Source organism: Penaeus vannamei, chromosome 17 (genome assembly GCF_042767895.1).
Source record: "Penaeus vannamei isolate JL-2024 chromosome 17, ASM4276789v1, whole genome shotgun sequence".
Lineage (NCBI taxonomy): Eukaryota > Metazoa > Arthropoda > Malacostraca > Decapoda > Penaeidae > Penaeus > Penaeus vannamei.
In genome coordinates, this window is record NC_091565.1 from 24,640,305 (window position 1) to 24,655,595 (window position 15,291).

Consider the following 15,291-nt stretch of genomic DNA (forward strand, 5'->3'; position numbering starts at 1 on the left):
AAAAAGGTAAGAATTGAGTTAATAAGCACCAAGATAATTTGCGATAAGAGTCACAGAGTCAATGCGCTAATGTCTATATTATCGCTATGGATATAACGGGCACTTAATTATCGTTGCCTTTTCCAATCGTTGTCCTACAGTTTTGCACTAGTACTACTCATGTCACTTCTCGTAATGAATGACAATGATGGCAGTAATATCGATTATTCATTAAACTATCCTGTTGGGAGTTACTGCAGGAATGTCAATGGGTAATGGCATCATTCACACTCCCTCGGCGGGGCAGGACGAACGTGTGTGGCGGGCGCCCAGCTTGACCCCAACCGAAGCAAAGGACTGGCGGTTTGAGGCTGAACGGGGAGGCTATTTGGGTGAACAGCGTCCGGGGGTCGATATGAAGTCCTCTATTAAATGATTCATCAGATTTATGAGTGATCTGTTCGAATAATCTTATCTTGATTATGAGAATGATGGTTACTATAGTCCCTGTGCGCTCCTAGTATTTTTGCCACGGGTAAAATTAAAATGGTTTAGACAGACATTTACCGAGATGAAATAATGCTAAAAATAAGACGGGTTAGAATCAATTGGAATTACAGCGATGTTTGAGGAAAGTAGTATAAAAATCCTTGCCATAAGTCGGTATATTAACCATTTACAGGCCTTAAAAACAGGGTGAGTACTTGGGGCCTATTCTGGAGCCAAGGCTTCCTTCATCTTTCCTACATATTCTCTAATGTACAAGTGGTACTGTTTAGAGATACAAATATTATATTTGCTTACCTCATTTTGAGGCCCCCTTTCCAAGCTTAGAAGGGATGCCTCTCACTAATGACGTTTATGGTAGAAATATGATCATAATTTGTATTTGTATTGTTCTTCTAGTAGTAGTAGTAGTAGAAGAAAACATGCGTTTTCATCCTGCAAGCTGGCTAAACAAGCATCCAATTTCACCCCAGGTACCGCCAGGTCTTAGTGAAGGTGTTTGGGTCCCTAAAACAACGCGTGTTGTGGAAGTGGGACCAGGAGGACATGCCCGACCTACCCCCCAACGTGCGGCTCGGGAAATGGCTCCCGCAGCAAGACATTCTAGGTCAGTTTCATGATGAGTACAAGCAGTCGTTTTTAGTGAACTTATTAAGTGAAAGTCAATTATTCATTATATCCCATCCACGTGAGTGGACGGGATACATACATATGATCAAATAGATAAACATGATTAACTCCATTAAATGTAAGGATTTTCTGTTACAGGCCATGCGTCCCTCCGCCTCTTCATGACACATGGCGGACAACTGAGCACAATGGAGTCCACGTACCATGGCATCCCGGTTCTTGGCTTGCCCGTGATGGGGGACCAGCACACTAACATGGTTCAGGTGGCGAGGGAGGGCTGGGGCAAAGTCATCTTCTGGGACCAGCTGTCAGAGGAGGTCTTGACGGAAGGGATTCGCTCGGTCATGGACGATCAGAGGTAATAGACACAGGTGGCCGGAGAGACTGAGCAGTTTTTTATTATTCTGAGCGGCAGTGTAGCTTTGGGAATTTTCCTTTTGTTGGATAACAGGGGTCCTGTGAAGGGAGGAAGAAGAGTAGAATCTGGCCAAAATCATGAAGTATTACACACATGGATATATATACATTCATGAAAAAATATATATATATATATATATATATATAGAGAGAGAGAGAGAGAGAGAGAGAGAGAGAAACTAATTATACCAATCCATCTATATATTCATAAAACTATTATATATATATATACATATATATATTTACATCATTATTGTGAGCTAATGCAGACAGGGGTGTACAGCCACATCCACCCTTCGTTTCCATCTACGAGGATCCCTCTTAGATGAACCAAGTCCCTGCCAGGCAGGGACTTGGTCTATCTCAAGCTCCTCATGACAGGTTTGATCGATCTGCCCAAGCCACAACTTCCTAGGTCGTCCCACAGGCCTCCCCCATCTATGGCTATCTTGCACAGAGACAATCTGCTGGGCAGGATCAGCCTTTGGGAAGCGAGCCAGGTGGCCGTATAGCCTGAGCTGGCGATCACAAATTGTGCAAGTAACAGGGCCTGTGCCAGCCTCACGGTGCAACTCTTGGTTGGACATTTGGTCCCGCCAGCTGCACCCATGATCTGACTTATTACAAAAGGCATGAAGATGAGATCCCAAGGCACAGGATAGCAGCCAGATTTCACTACCATATAGTATCACCAGCATTATCAGGGCCTTGAAAACACGTAGCATCTCCAAATACTCTTGTCAAGAGACTCAGATAGAATAGCAACATCATCAGCAAAGTAACCCTGATATTGCTCAGAGTTGCTCACAATGGTTTTAGGCAGTAACCCTGTCCAATATCCAGTCCATGCAAGCATTGAAAAATGTTGGAGCAAGGACAGTCTTGCCTAACTAACTGGAAAGAGGCTCGACAGGCCCCCACCACAATTTACAGCACTTTCAGTACCAGTACACAGGCTTGCTAATAGTCTAATAACCCTTGTTTGAATTCCTCTCAATCTCAGTATTGAGAGTGATTTCGATGCATCATATTGAATGCCTGCTTGACGTCAATGCAAGCAGACCATGCCCAAACTGGCAACGACTCTCTACAATGACTAAGTGCCAGGATATGGTCGGTCTGGTGCCTTAGCAGATGATCTCTGATACGTCTCACTGCTCTACTACTCTTCAGCTTGAAGATCTCCCCCTTAACTTCAGTGAGGGAGGGTGGATCCTTACTGATGAGTGAGTCTGGCAACGGAATCTTGACACTATCTGCACCCAAATTAATTGTTAATTGTTGGTGGATCAACCTGGTACAACTACTTAAAATACTTATATTACACTAACAAGATCTGAGATAAGCTGGCCACTTACTGAGTGCAGTGCTGTCACCTGTGAAGAGGGCTTGGAGTTGGTAGGTAGGACAAAGATCATTTACCAAGAAATGGCCTTCTGTGCAAGACTGCTAATGAACTGAACTTTGTCCCTTCACAACAGTGACCGAGTATGCACCTAAGAGTGATGCAAATCCCAATTCCCTGTCAGACGAGTTGCATGATAAGCATCTGTAGCTTCCAGTGTCTCCTGTCAGATATAATTCTATCTTGCTATAGGGCGTTCACCAATCGATTCTTGAGCTGCATCAACCATTTCACGCTTGAAGGTGTCCCACAGAAGTACAGGGTCCGTCAGGTTGTCGAGCACTAAGAAACGACAAGAAACTGACTCAAAAACCCCCGGGCACACCTCCCTCCTCTCTCAACCTGTCCAGATGAAACACCCTAGAGTGGTCATTGGACTGCTGGGGAGTTTAGAATTGGACCTGGAGGGTAGCCACAACTAATCTATGATCAGTATCATAGAATTCGGCACTCCTTTACGCCCTGTAGTTCTGGAGGATCCCCCAACAAATGCTAACAAGGATGTGGTCGATCTCCTTGGCTGCATCACCTGCATCACTGTATGACATCCAACGATGAGGGCAGTGCTGGTATCAAGAGCCAGAAATCTCAGTTTCTGGGACCGTGCAAAGCCCCAGAAAAGGAGGCTATTCTCACTGCTGGCATCATTCCCGAACCATGGGGACCGACAGATATCTCATAGCCAACTCGATGACAGCCATATTCCACAATGAAGTCACCCAGAACAATATGAATATTTTGTTGAGAACAACTGTGTGACAGATGCAAGTTTGGTGTAAAACATTTCTTTTCACATCGAGTTTGCAAACATCGGTAGGAGTGTACACAGCAATAAGAGACATGAAGCCAAATGTAAGCTTCAGTCTCAACCCATTATACACTAATCGCCCCGAGTAACCTCTACTACCACTGGCCGAAGTCTGCTAGAGATAGCTATGGATGCTCCCTGAATATGGTGACCATTTCTGCAGCTTAACCAGCCGCTGCCAGGACTTCTCACCTCCGAGAGAGCATCCACCTCAACTCTCAGCCTCCTCAATTCCCTCGACAGTAGTGGCAACCAATCATCCTGACACAAAGAGCAGATGTTCCAAGCCCCCACCCTGACATCCTGCTTGAGGTTTAACCTTGGGCCTTCACTCTAAGTGGGTTGGCAGCTGCCAGAACACAGGAGAAACGACTAGCTCCCATTCCCATCTTGTGCCCCAGCAGTCGCCCTCCCAACGGGGCCACAGCGTGCTCACATGTTGGGTAGGAGGGGCATTTCCCATTTCCACAGCATTTCTTTTTATATTCGATACTGCCGATGCGTTATATCTGAGGGAAGGGGAGAGAAATGCAAGGCCCACCGAGCTACCCATTAACACCAGGGGGCTGAGGGGTAGGAGTTGGTACAAAGCCAGGGCGTGTTTACACACTGGTGAGCCATGACTGTACCTCTAGGACCTCTTGCTGCTCCAAGATCCCCCACAGTTTAGCCTGGGACCACAATGTACCCAGTTTCCATGGGTGGCCATGGGGAGGCACTGCAGGTCTCGATGATGGAGAGGCTATAAACTGGCAGGGGAGGCTTATACAGAGCTACTCCCTTTTCACATTAAGCTAGCCAGTGATCGCAGCTGAAAGTGAGAAGGCACTTAACACTGCTAGGCTATGACGCCGTCACACCATATATATATATATATATATATATATATATATATATATATATATATATATATATATATGTACGTATATATATGTATATATATATATATATATATATATATATATACACACACACATATATATATATACATGTATGTACAGTATACATATTTATATACACATTTTATGCATATCCCTTACCTCTTAATACACTAATCCTTTAGTCTGGAACATTAGGAAAATTCGGATAGCTACTGGCTGAAAAACACCACTAGGTAGATAAAAAAAATAATAATAATAATTAGTAACGCATATGTCAATGATAATTAGATTGCTCTCAGCTGCCCCATGTTATACAAGTGCAGTTAGAATTGTATTTTTATGCAGTTATTTGCAGCAGTTGGACATTTTCAAGGATATATTATAACTATATGCATAATACATTTGGATGATATAATACTGAAATAAAGATTTGTAATTGATCTAGCAAATATTGTCTGCGTGTCGCTAGACTGTAGAGGTTGCGAACCCCCGATGTAAAGACATTTCGTGAAACTGGTCCACGTGGCCACACTCATCCAGCCTCGAGGCACCGACTGCCACTCACTAGCCCGTGTGTTGCAGCATGAGACAAGAAGCAAAGCGACGCTCCGGAGTGATGAAGGATCAGCCTCAGCCCGCGGGGGAAGTCGCATCCTACTGGGTGAACTACGTCATCAGGCACAAGGGAGCGCCTCACCTGCGGTCGCCCGTGGTCGCCATGGCGTGGTGAGTCGAATGCTCAGCATTACTGAGACACGTACAGGAGGCATCAGCGTATCCAATACTTTCGTTTTCAGTAGGATTTCATATATCATCCATAAATTTTCATTTGTTTTATTTAAAAAAAAAGGTTAAGGTAACAATCTAATCTTAACCCTCAGGTACCAGGTTTATAACGTCGATGTGTGGATGACCGCGGCGGCAGTGGCGATCGGGATCACGTACCTCCTCGTGAAGCTCCTCGCCGTAGGATGCGCGAGACTCTGCTCCTCAAAGGGCAAGCGAAAGCGCGACTAGATGCGAGGAGCTTGAGTGTGTGTTTCTTGTGTGTGGCTGTTTCTCAGCCTTACTGTGTCTGCATTCAGTACATGTATATGTTGGAACATCATTAAATGAACATGTAAAAAAACAATAAATCAAAGCTGTTGTGCTTGTGTATCACAAACCTACCTATTTTTAAGCACTAATTGGCAGATCTAATATAACACGCAGAAAGTTTTGGTTAGACGTCATAGAACCTCTACATTTATTTAGAGCACCGTTAGTCCTTTATTTGACTGAAATGCAATATTTGGGGATTTATATATATACATGAATAGAAAAACATTCTATCGTGTTGATACTATGGTAGAAAAACCCACAATGCACAAACTAGATTTATTGAGGAAAGTGAGACAACAGATTCGGAATTGTCCTCGATCCCATCTTTGGGTCTGAGGAAGGAGTTCAGTTCAGTTAGATTTGCGAAGTCATGCTTCGCCCGGGCCTTTTCTCTGGAGTGGCCCGGCCTGTGTTAACTATTTCTAGTTAACTCAGACCTTTTCTTTGAACTGCATGCTTATCGCGGTGGCTGGATTGCAAGCAAGCGATCCAGCTGCCATGGAGAAAGCATGTTGCACACCCTTTTTACCAGCCCGGCGGCTGTGGTGGGTGGTCCCTGCCTTAGAAATTGTGTGTGTACACAATTCTGCAAGTAATGTAACAGGGTGGCGTTAAGCTCGCCGCAGTGTTTACATAACCTCCCAGTCTCATTGTCAATAATTTGCCAAGCGCATTGGTAACCTAGTCTTAGTCTGAATAGTATGACTTCGGTACTTTTTGTATTTGGAGGAAGGGCCAGTGGCTCATAGCCTGAAGCATCTGAGTACCACTTGGCAGCGAGCGATTTTGTGATGTTTTCTCTATGTGCTCCCCGGAGGACCGCACACGCTGCAGCTTTGGTACCTTGGCTCAGTCCCCTTCGACTGGGTTTAACGATCATGGAGGATGGGGGCATACCCCTGCCCTTTTCGGCTAGTTTATCAGCAAGCTCGTTCCCTTGTATGCCTATATGGCTTGGAATATTGATCTTTTCTCATGGTGAGATTTAGAATTGAGAATTCGATCATTTCTTTTGCCCACGGCAGGGGTTCTTTGTAGTCAGGATGAGGGGAGTCCATACCCTTGGCAAGCAATGAATCTTTTAGCTGAAAGCGTATCAAAACTCTGGCTGTGTGTGTGAGCCAGGAATTGTCCGCAAACAACTGATAATCTTGTTGTAGGCGTCTGAGAACTCTTTGTCTTAGATAGGAGTTTGTGGGTGCCTGCAGGACCTTGGAAAGGAACTGTGCTGCCATTAGATCAATTCTGGTGTCCATGGACGGTAAATCAGCTTCCATGAGGAGGTTGATGACCTTTGTCCACTTAGGTGCACCTAGAATTATCCTGGCTGCTTCGTTTTGTATTGTTTCCAGTTTTTCTTTTAATGTTGTGCTGGAAGCAATGAGGGTGATAGATGCATAGTCAATAATAGGACGGACAGCATGTACATAGAATGATCTTAGTACTTTGTGTCCTGCTCCTATGTGTCTCCCTGTCATGATTTTCATGACTGACAGTCTTTCCTTGGTTCTGTCAAGCAGGTATTGGATCTCCTTTTTGAAAGTGAGTGTGTGTCCTATCCATACACCAAGGTATAGATAGTCCTTCACCCATTCCAGATCCATACCCTGTATAGTGAGTTTTTTGTTTCTGACATTGGTTCTCAGTGCCATTGCTTTGGATTCTGCTGCTGATATTTTTAGACCCGTCCTACAACACTCTTCGGACACCAGGTTCAGATAATGCTGAGCTCTAGTAAGGCAGTGATTGCCAGAGGCTATGATTGCCAAGTCATCTGCATAAGAGGGTATTAAACAGGGCTGGACTAAGAACCCCTCCCTGAGGAGTTCCATTTTCAAGTGGCATGTGCTGTGAGAGGTGGCCTTGAAATCTGACATTTGCTGATCTATTTTTAAAATAGTCAGCTATCCAGGCCAAGAGTCTGCCTTTGACTCCTTTGTGGATTAGGGTCTCAAATGGCAAGCGGACTTGCCAGTTCAAAAGCCTTCTCCAGGTCTAGGAAGACAGCCACGGCAGGCGAGGTGCAGATTGTGTTTAAGAGTGTGGAAATGCTATGAGCAGTGCTCTTACCCCTTGTGAACCCGTGCAGGTGTTCATGGGGGGGACCCATTTTCCATCGGAGCATGTTGAGTACCATCTCAGCTGTTTTACCCAGGCAGCAGAGAAGAGAGATGGGACGGTACTTGCCAGGCTCCTTTGGTTTTGGGATGGGAACTATTGTGGCTTGTTTCCAGCTCTGGGGCACCGTGGCTGTTTGCCAGGATTTGTTGATAACCTGCAAGAATGCAAGTTCTCCTGCAAGGCCTAGATGCGAAATGATGGGGTGAGAGATCCCATCAGATCCCGGTGCTAACCCAGAACTGGATTCGTATGATTTTCTTTGTTCCCTAAGAGAGAACAAGGCATCCGTTTCATCAGCTTCGAGTGCCTTGTCTCTTATGAGAGCAAGTCTTTCTGGATTTAAGTTTTGTTGCTTTTCTCTCATCATTGGAGACAGATTGTTGGTGCTGGTTCTGGCAGAGAAATCAAGCACCAATCTGTTAGCCTCTGATTGTGGGTCATGATGAGTGCATTTCGGGGCTTGGCGGCTTATCGCTTGCCTAACCCATTTCCAGAACTCTGTAAGGCTGGTCTGGTGCCCAAAAGTTTGGCACCATTCCAGCCATTTTTCCTGCCTTACTCTGTTGGCAGTTTCCTTGGCATCCACGATAGCTTCCCTCAACAGGGCCAGATTGTCGGGAGATCTTTGGCGTCGGAAGTTTTTTCTACACATTAACCCTGTGGTTGACCTCTTTGATCTCATCATTATAGTACCAGGCGTCTTTGTGAGTTCTGGACCATGGGCGAATTTTGGGGATGGTTTGTGAGGCTGCCTGGTTTATGGCCTGGATTAGCCTTGCCTCTAGCACATCCACATTTTCATTATTGTTATTGGGTTCATTGTCTCTCAGACGTTGGGCCAAGCCTTCTTGGAAGGCAAACCAGTTGGCCTTGTCTGTTTTCCATTTAGGAATGTGATGCGGTCTTTGGGCTGGACCTGCATCCATTAGTGACTATGCCGTAGTGATCACTAGTGACCGTATCATCGACACACCACCGAATTCTCTCCACCATTGTTGCAGTGGCAAAGGTGAGGTCTAGGACCCCTCCCTTCACATGCGTTGGTTCTTTGGTGTTGAGAAGAGCGATCTCAGGGAATGTCCAAAGCACTTCTTCTATGTGAATGCCTGCCGCGTTCGGCCTTTTGCGGGGATTCAGCATGGCCATGTGTGCATTGAAGTCTCCCCCTATGATCACTCGGTCTTGTGCTGCAGTAGCACAGACCTGGTTTAGATCTAAGCTCTCACGCAGTGGTTTGCTATGAATATTATATATTTTTATAGGGTCCCCAGGTAGCTGAATCTCAACAGCAAGAGATTCAACACCATCTCCACAGTGCGGCGGGTTGGCTTTTAGGGAGCAAGGGATAGCTTCTTTTACCAGGGTCATCAGGCCTCTAGCACCATCCAGGTTTGGAGTGGTGAAGGCATGATATCCTGAAAAGCACACGGATCCCATAGTTAGTGTCTCCTGGAGCATGACGACGTCAATGCTCCTTGCTCGCACAATTAACTGGAGAAAGGAGTTCTTGCTTTTATAGCTACAGATATTCCACTGCAGTATGCTTAGATTGTGTGCCATGATGGTTCCTCAGTGTCACTTGTTTCAGCTTCAGATGCCCCAGTGCTGGTGGCATCAGATAAATACAGATTCTCGTTGATTGAGGATTGTACAACTTCCTCTAAGTCAGACACTCCGGTTAAGGCTCTACCGAGGGGTGTAGGGCCTAGGTTGGAAGTGTCACCTCGGGTCAGAGGACGAGACTTTGGCTGTACAGACTCGGCCTGCTGCACAGTTTCAGCCTGTCCTGACAGACTAGCTGGGGTTTCATGTAATGTTTCTCTTGAAACTAGCCTGCCATCCAAGGATTTAGGGAGGGGAGCGCTGCTCGTTATCGGTTTGGAGGCTTCTAGCTTCCTTCCCTTCAGAGCTGCCACAGTTTGGGTCATAGCCGTCATTGCGACCTGCACTGCTTTCTCCGCCTCCTCACTGGTCCTCCCCAAGGCTGTTGCTACTGCAGAAACTACAGCACTCAACAGGAGAGTCATATCTTTCTCGTCAAAGAAAAGATTATCATCTACTGGGGGGACCATTACAGTGGACTTTGAACCTTTTTCCCTTTGGTTCTTTTTTGTGGTTTTGCCACTAGCAAGCTTGGGGAACTCATCTCTGTTAGAGGTATCCAATTTTTGCTGTGGGGGCGACTCCTTCCTCTTAGGAGGTCGGGGAGTCTTTTCTTTTTGGTTTTGGTTTTTGTTTTTGCCCTAGACGTAGGTGCCTGGGGGCACAGGGACAAAGTCAGGACGCTTTTTGGCTAGCTCCTGCTGTTTAATCATTGCCTGTTTCCTGACAGAGCAAGCCAGGCTTCAGGCATGATGCTTTTTGGCACAGTTTGGACACGGCTGTTGTGTCCTTCTGGCCATCTTTGTGTGCCTTTATACACACTTCGGTTTCATGTGCCTCGCTGCATACACCACATTTGGCTTTGGCCTTGCAGTTGGCCTGGTGATGCCCAAATTTCTGGCACGTGAAACACCTCAAGGGCTCTGGCACATATGCCCTGAGCTTGTATGAGCCCCAGTTACCCAGATCAAGGGTGGTGATTGGGGCTCCCTTGAGGATAACCAGGACTTGCCTGGTTGGAGACTTCCCTTTTGGCCATGCGGGAAGCCTCCACCACTTGTGGGAGAGACGTGATCACCTCCACGTCGAACCCTAGTGGAAAGCCAAGTAGCACCATCTTGGACTTTTTCTCTTGGTTGGTCAGTGGTGAAATACACACCTTTCTCCCGTCTTTTAGCACCTTGATTTCCTGCAGGATATTCATGTTGGCTGTGTCTTTGGGGGCCATGATCATGCCCTCATCTCTAGAGATTCGGATTGATAGTCTTACATTTCTTTCCTTCTCCAATGCCCTTACCAACTGGTATGCATTGTCGAAGTCTTCAGGTTTTTTTGGTACCTTAAACCGCGTTAGTCGACTTGGGGTGTGCTCTGCCTCTTCTTCAGAGTCAGTTTCCACCCTTCGTCGCTTCACGCCTCCCCTTTGCAGGGGTTTAAGGCCTTTGGAAGTGGGGGCAGTTGATTTGGCTGGTTCAGCTGTAGCCCCTTCTTGACTAAGGGAGTTCTGAGGGGAGTTCAGGTTTCCCTCAGTCTGGTGTGCATGGACAGACTTTGTGTTTGGTGTTTCTGTCTTGTCCTTGCTCGGTTCAGCAGGCCGGACACGTTTGGCCTGCTTTTGGTTTTTCTTTCGCCCCCCTGCAACCTTGAAAGGCTCCAGGGTGACTGCCATGGTCTGATTCATTTTGTGGTCATTTAGAGAGTTGGAAACAGATTGGTCCCCTTTCGGGGATTATCTTTATACCTACTCTCAGGGTGAGGTCTTAAGAAGGGCCTCAAAAGAAGCTCTGATCCCTACACTCGACCCTTCAGCACCACAGGACAGATCCCCTGGGTGGGCTGAACTCGGAGTTTTGGTGTGGTAAACGATCTGCACCCCAATCCTGCTACAAGGGGGGTGTGATCACGTCACCGCAGCCCAGGCGAATGTTGGAAATCAACGTTTCCCGCAGGCCCAGGCTGCACCAGGAAGTCAGAAGGAGAGAGCAAAAGTTAGGCACCGAAAAGTCGCCCTTGGTGCGTGGCCACAAACTATGTCCAGGACCAGAGGGTCCAAACCTGGTTTGTAACCTCGCTCTCCAAGGGAGCGGTAGTGAGGCAATTGCTACAAGAGAAGGCCTGGCCAATTGTCGCGGCGAACCACGAGAAATTGGCGGAGCTCTCTGTGTAGTTTGTTGTCAAAGAGTATCAAAATCAAGCTCAAGTCTAGTGGCTTTTGCTCTGGAGGATCACGCCAAGTGGGTGACAATAATGCCTCGCCAATTGGGTGATCTCTCTCTGTACACCACAGGGGAGAGGAGGGAAGCTTGGAGGGAAGGGAGAGGAAGCGGTATAAGTGGGAAGGGAGGAGAAGCACTTGGGAAACATGGGGCAGATGTGGACAGGAAAACGGAAGTGAAGGGAGGTCAGGTCAGGAAGAGAGAGGAAACGCAGCACCACGGGAGACACGGGGCAAGTGAGGACAGGAGACACGAAGCGAAGGGGGGTCAGGTCAGGTCGAAGGATCAGGCGGTCTATGTGACGGGTGACCGGCATAAGGAAGGAGATGAAGGATGTGGGAAACGAGGAGGCTGTCGGCAGGAGAAAAACCGCTGCTCAAGTTGAAATTGGGCAGTAGCTTAATCAGAGAAGATTCCACTAGTCTGCGGGCATGGACATCAGCGGAAGGGAAGAGAATGTGTGCTGCTTTCCAGTCCATCTGATGGCCAGTGTCCCACTGATGGCAGAAGAGGGCGTTGTTGCTGTCCCCTGGATACAGCGTACTTATGCTGAGACAGACGCTTAGTAAGACTGACGTCTGTTTCACCAAAATACTGCTTATCACAGGAGGCACACGGTGCAGCATAGGTGCCCACCTTCGAGGTAGAGGGAGAGCAGGTGTGAACCAAGTTACGACGGAGAGTATTCACCTGGAGAAAGGAGAGTCTGCAGTTGAGAGACTGCAGGGACCGACGGAGGGAGTAGATCTCCTCAGTGTAAGGCAGGCTTAGGACAGGCAGGTGAGGAGACTCCTGCTTCCTTTTCTTTCCTCCCTTCCTTCATTCATTCATTCATTACTTCCTTCCTCCCTTTCACCCTCCCTTCCTTATTTCTTTCTTTTCTTCTTCCCTTCATTCTTTATTTCTTAATTTCTTTCTGGTCAGGGGGCATAGGTGGAGGCGCCACCTAACAGGTCCTGGGCCTTCTGCAGGTAGGAGGCTCGGTCGAGGACCACCATTGAGTTGCCTTTGTCAGAAGGCAAAATTGTGACATTCTCCCTGCGCAGGCTGTGAAGGGCCTCACGGTAACGCCTGGGGATGGAAGGGTTTGGGTGAAGGAGGGACTCGAGGGCCGGAAAGAAGGCCCCACGAAGGAGGGAGACATCAGGCAAGGAGTTCCTATGAGCGTAGATGAACCAGTCAAAGGAAGAAATGATGTCAATAGAGGTAAGGGGAAGAGGAAAGCAAACGAAAGACCGAAGCCAAGGAGTTGTTGTCGGTGAGGGGTCAAGGACAGAGAGGAAAGGTTGGTAACCGCGTCGGTGAGGGAGAAGCGGGACCAGGGACTACGGGAGGTGAGGTTAGATAGTTTCTGGGAGAGGGAGCGGACATGGGTAGTGGAGAGGAACCGGGAAGAATCGTGGGCCACGTCGAAGAGCTGGAAGACATGGCCGAGGATTCGTTCCTTCAGTAGGTCAGAACGAACTCGCGAGCTATAGTAGGAATGTTCGACACCCCTCTTACCAGCGCGGATCCATTCAAGGAGGAGGGAACGAGCATAATCAGGAAAAGGAGATCCTTTATCCGAGTGCTTCAAGAGATTGCCGATCGAGGAAGGGAGCACCTGCTCCTCGAGGCAGTCTCGGAGGAAACGAAGTTGATTCTTCCGTCGGGCCGTGGCGATGAGGGAATCCTCAAAAGCACGAAAGGCAGGAACCAAGTCGGGGAAGGAGGCAAATAGGAACGAGAGATTTCGTTTAACCGTGGGGTCCATGATGAATAGAAAAACACTACCGTGTTGATATTATGGTAGAAAAACCCACAATGGACAAACTAGATTTACTGAGGAAAGTGAGACAACAGTTTCGGAATCGTCCTCGATTCCATCTGAGGAGGAAAGGATAAGGATAAGTCATATGCGAAGCCTAGCCTTGCCCGGGCTATAGGGGAGCCCGGCCTATGCCGACTAATGTCGACTCGATCACCGTGTGTCAACAAGTGCTGACACTACAGAGCTTAGTCCTTACCCACCGTAGTGCCCAGCCACAGCAGTAACCTCTGAGCGACAATTGCAACTTCTCGCGCCTGGACGGGGCGCGAACCGCCGACCCCTCGGATGAGAGGCCAACACTTTACCACTGTACTAGCCTGGAGGCTCGGAGGGAAGGGAGAGAAAGCGGTATAAGAGGGAAGGGAGGAGAAGCACACGGGAAACTCAGGGCAGGTGAGGACAGGAGAACTTAAGCGAAGGGAGGTCAGGTCCGGTGGAGAGAGGAAACGCGGTGTCCCGCCGGCGTCCATGCTGAGCCTGGATGTCGACACCCTATTCACCAAGGTCCCGCTTGATGACGTCCTCGATTTCCTTCAGAGGAAGCTCCCTGTCGAGGATCCTCGTCTTCCTCTTCCCACCGAAATCTTCCTCCAGCTGATTCGTCTGTGTGTGGAGTCGAATTCCTTCTCTTTTGAGGGTCGTTTCTACTCACAGACGTTCGGTGTTGCCATGGGCTCTCCTCTCTCCCCTGTTCTGGCTAACCTGTACATGGAGTTCTTCGAGTCGGAGCTCCTCCCTTCCATCTCCCCTCGTTCTTCCATGTGGCTGAGATATGTCGACGACGTCTTCGCTCTCTGGCCTCATGACCCTGCCCTGTTTCCTGATTTCCTGGCGCAGCTGAATTCTCTCTCCTTCCATCCGTTTCAAGGTGGAATGGGGGGTTGACGACAAGCTCCCTTTCTTGGACACTCTTGTCCATCGCTCTGATAATCATTTTTCCTTTTCTATATACAGGAAACCTATGCACAGTGGTATGTACATACACTTCTTCTCGTACCATCCATTGCATGTGAAGAGAGGGGTTGCCAACTCGCTGTTTCTTCGTGCCCTCCGCATCTGTGACCCCAGTATCTGGATGGAGAGATCGACTTCCTTCGTCGTTCGTTCTCCAAACTGGGCTACCCTCGCCATGTCCTTGACGTCGCGTTATCCAGGGCGCGGCGTACCTTCTACAATGACTCCCCTCCCAATGAATCTCCTCACCTCAAAATGAACTAAATGGTTTCCAACATTTTTTTTCTTCCTTTTTACATAGATATAAGTGAAAAATTGTTTTTCTTTCCTTTTTTGCGAGAAGCTAAATTGATATCTTTCTCAAAACAAACTAAAGGGATTTCTTCCATCAAACTTTTTTCTGTCTATGAAGCTGAGCGGATTCTTCATCGCAATCGCTTCCGCCAGGAGGCGAGGCCGCAGGGCAGCTTCGCCTCCCGCTCATCAGTTGCAACGCCTCTTGCCCTTCTTGCTCTGTTCCTTCTTGTGCTTGGCGGCCTGCTTTTTAACATTACTCGCATGCTGGTGCTTGGCGGGCTGCTTCCTCTACTTGATTGCCTGTTTGTGCTTGCCAATCTGCTGGTGCTTGCCGACCTGCTGGTACTTGTCGACCTGCTGGGGTTTGCCAACCTGCTGGTGCTTGCCGACCTGCTGGGGTTTGCCAACCTGCTGGTGCTTGCCAACCTGCTGGTGCTTGCCGACCTGCTGATGCTTGCCAACCTGCTGGTGCTTGCCGACCTGCTGGGGTTTGCAAACACGCATACAGACACAGAGACATACAAACACAGTCACACATACACACAGAGACAACCTGGGGTTTG

At 47.9% G+C, this 15,291-nt stretch overlaps 1 protein-coding gene across 1 annotated transcript in view; it reads left to right on the forward strand.

Annotated features, from left to right (window-relative positions):
* The window catches only part of LOC113809672 (UDP-glucosyltransferase 2), a gene marked incomplete at its 5' end in the record, with an annotated part of 19,182 nt that extends 13,407 nt beyond the window's left edge, over positions 1–5,775 (forward strand). Inside the window, 4 exon segments of the mRNA XM_070132132.1 lie at positions 960–1,093; positions 1,255–1,474; positions 5,210–5,353; positions 5,509–5,775. Of these exon segments, the coding sequence (XP_069988233.1) occupies positions 960–1,093; positions 1,255–1,474; positions 5,210–5,353; positions 5,509–5,644 (634 nt within the window). The 3' untranslated portion in view covers positions 5,645–5,775.
* Between the last annotated feature and the right edge of the window lie 9,516 nt (positions 5,776–15,291).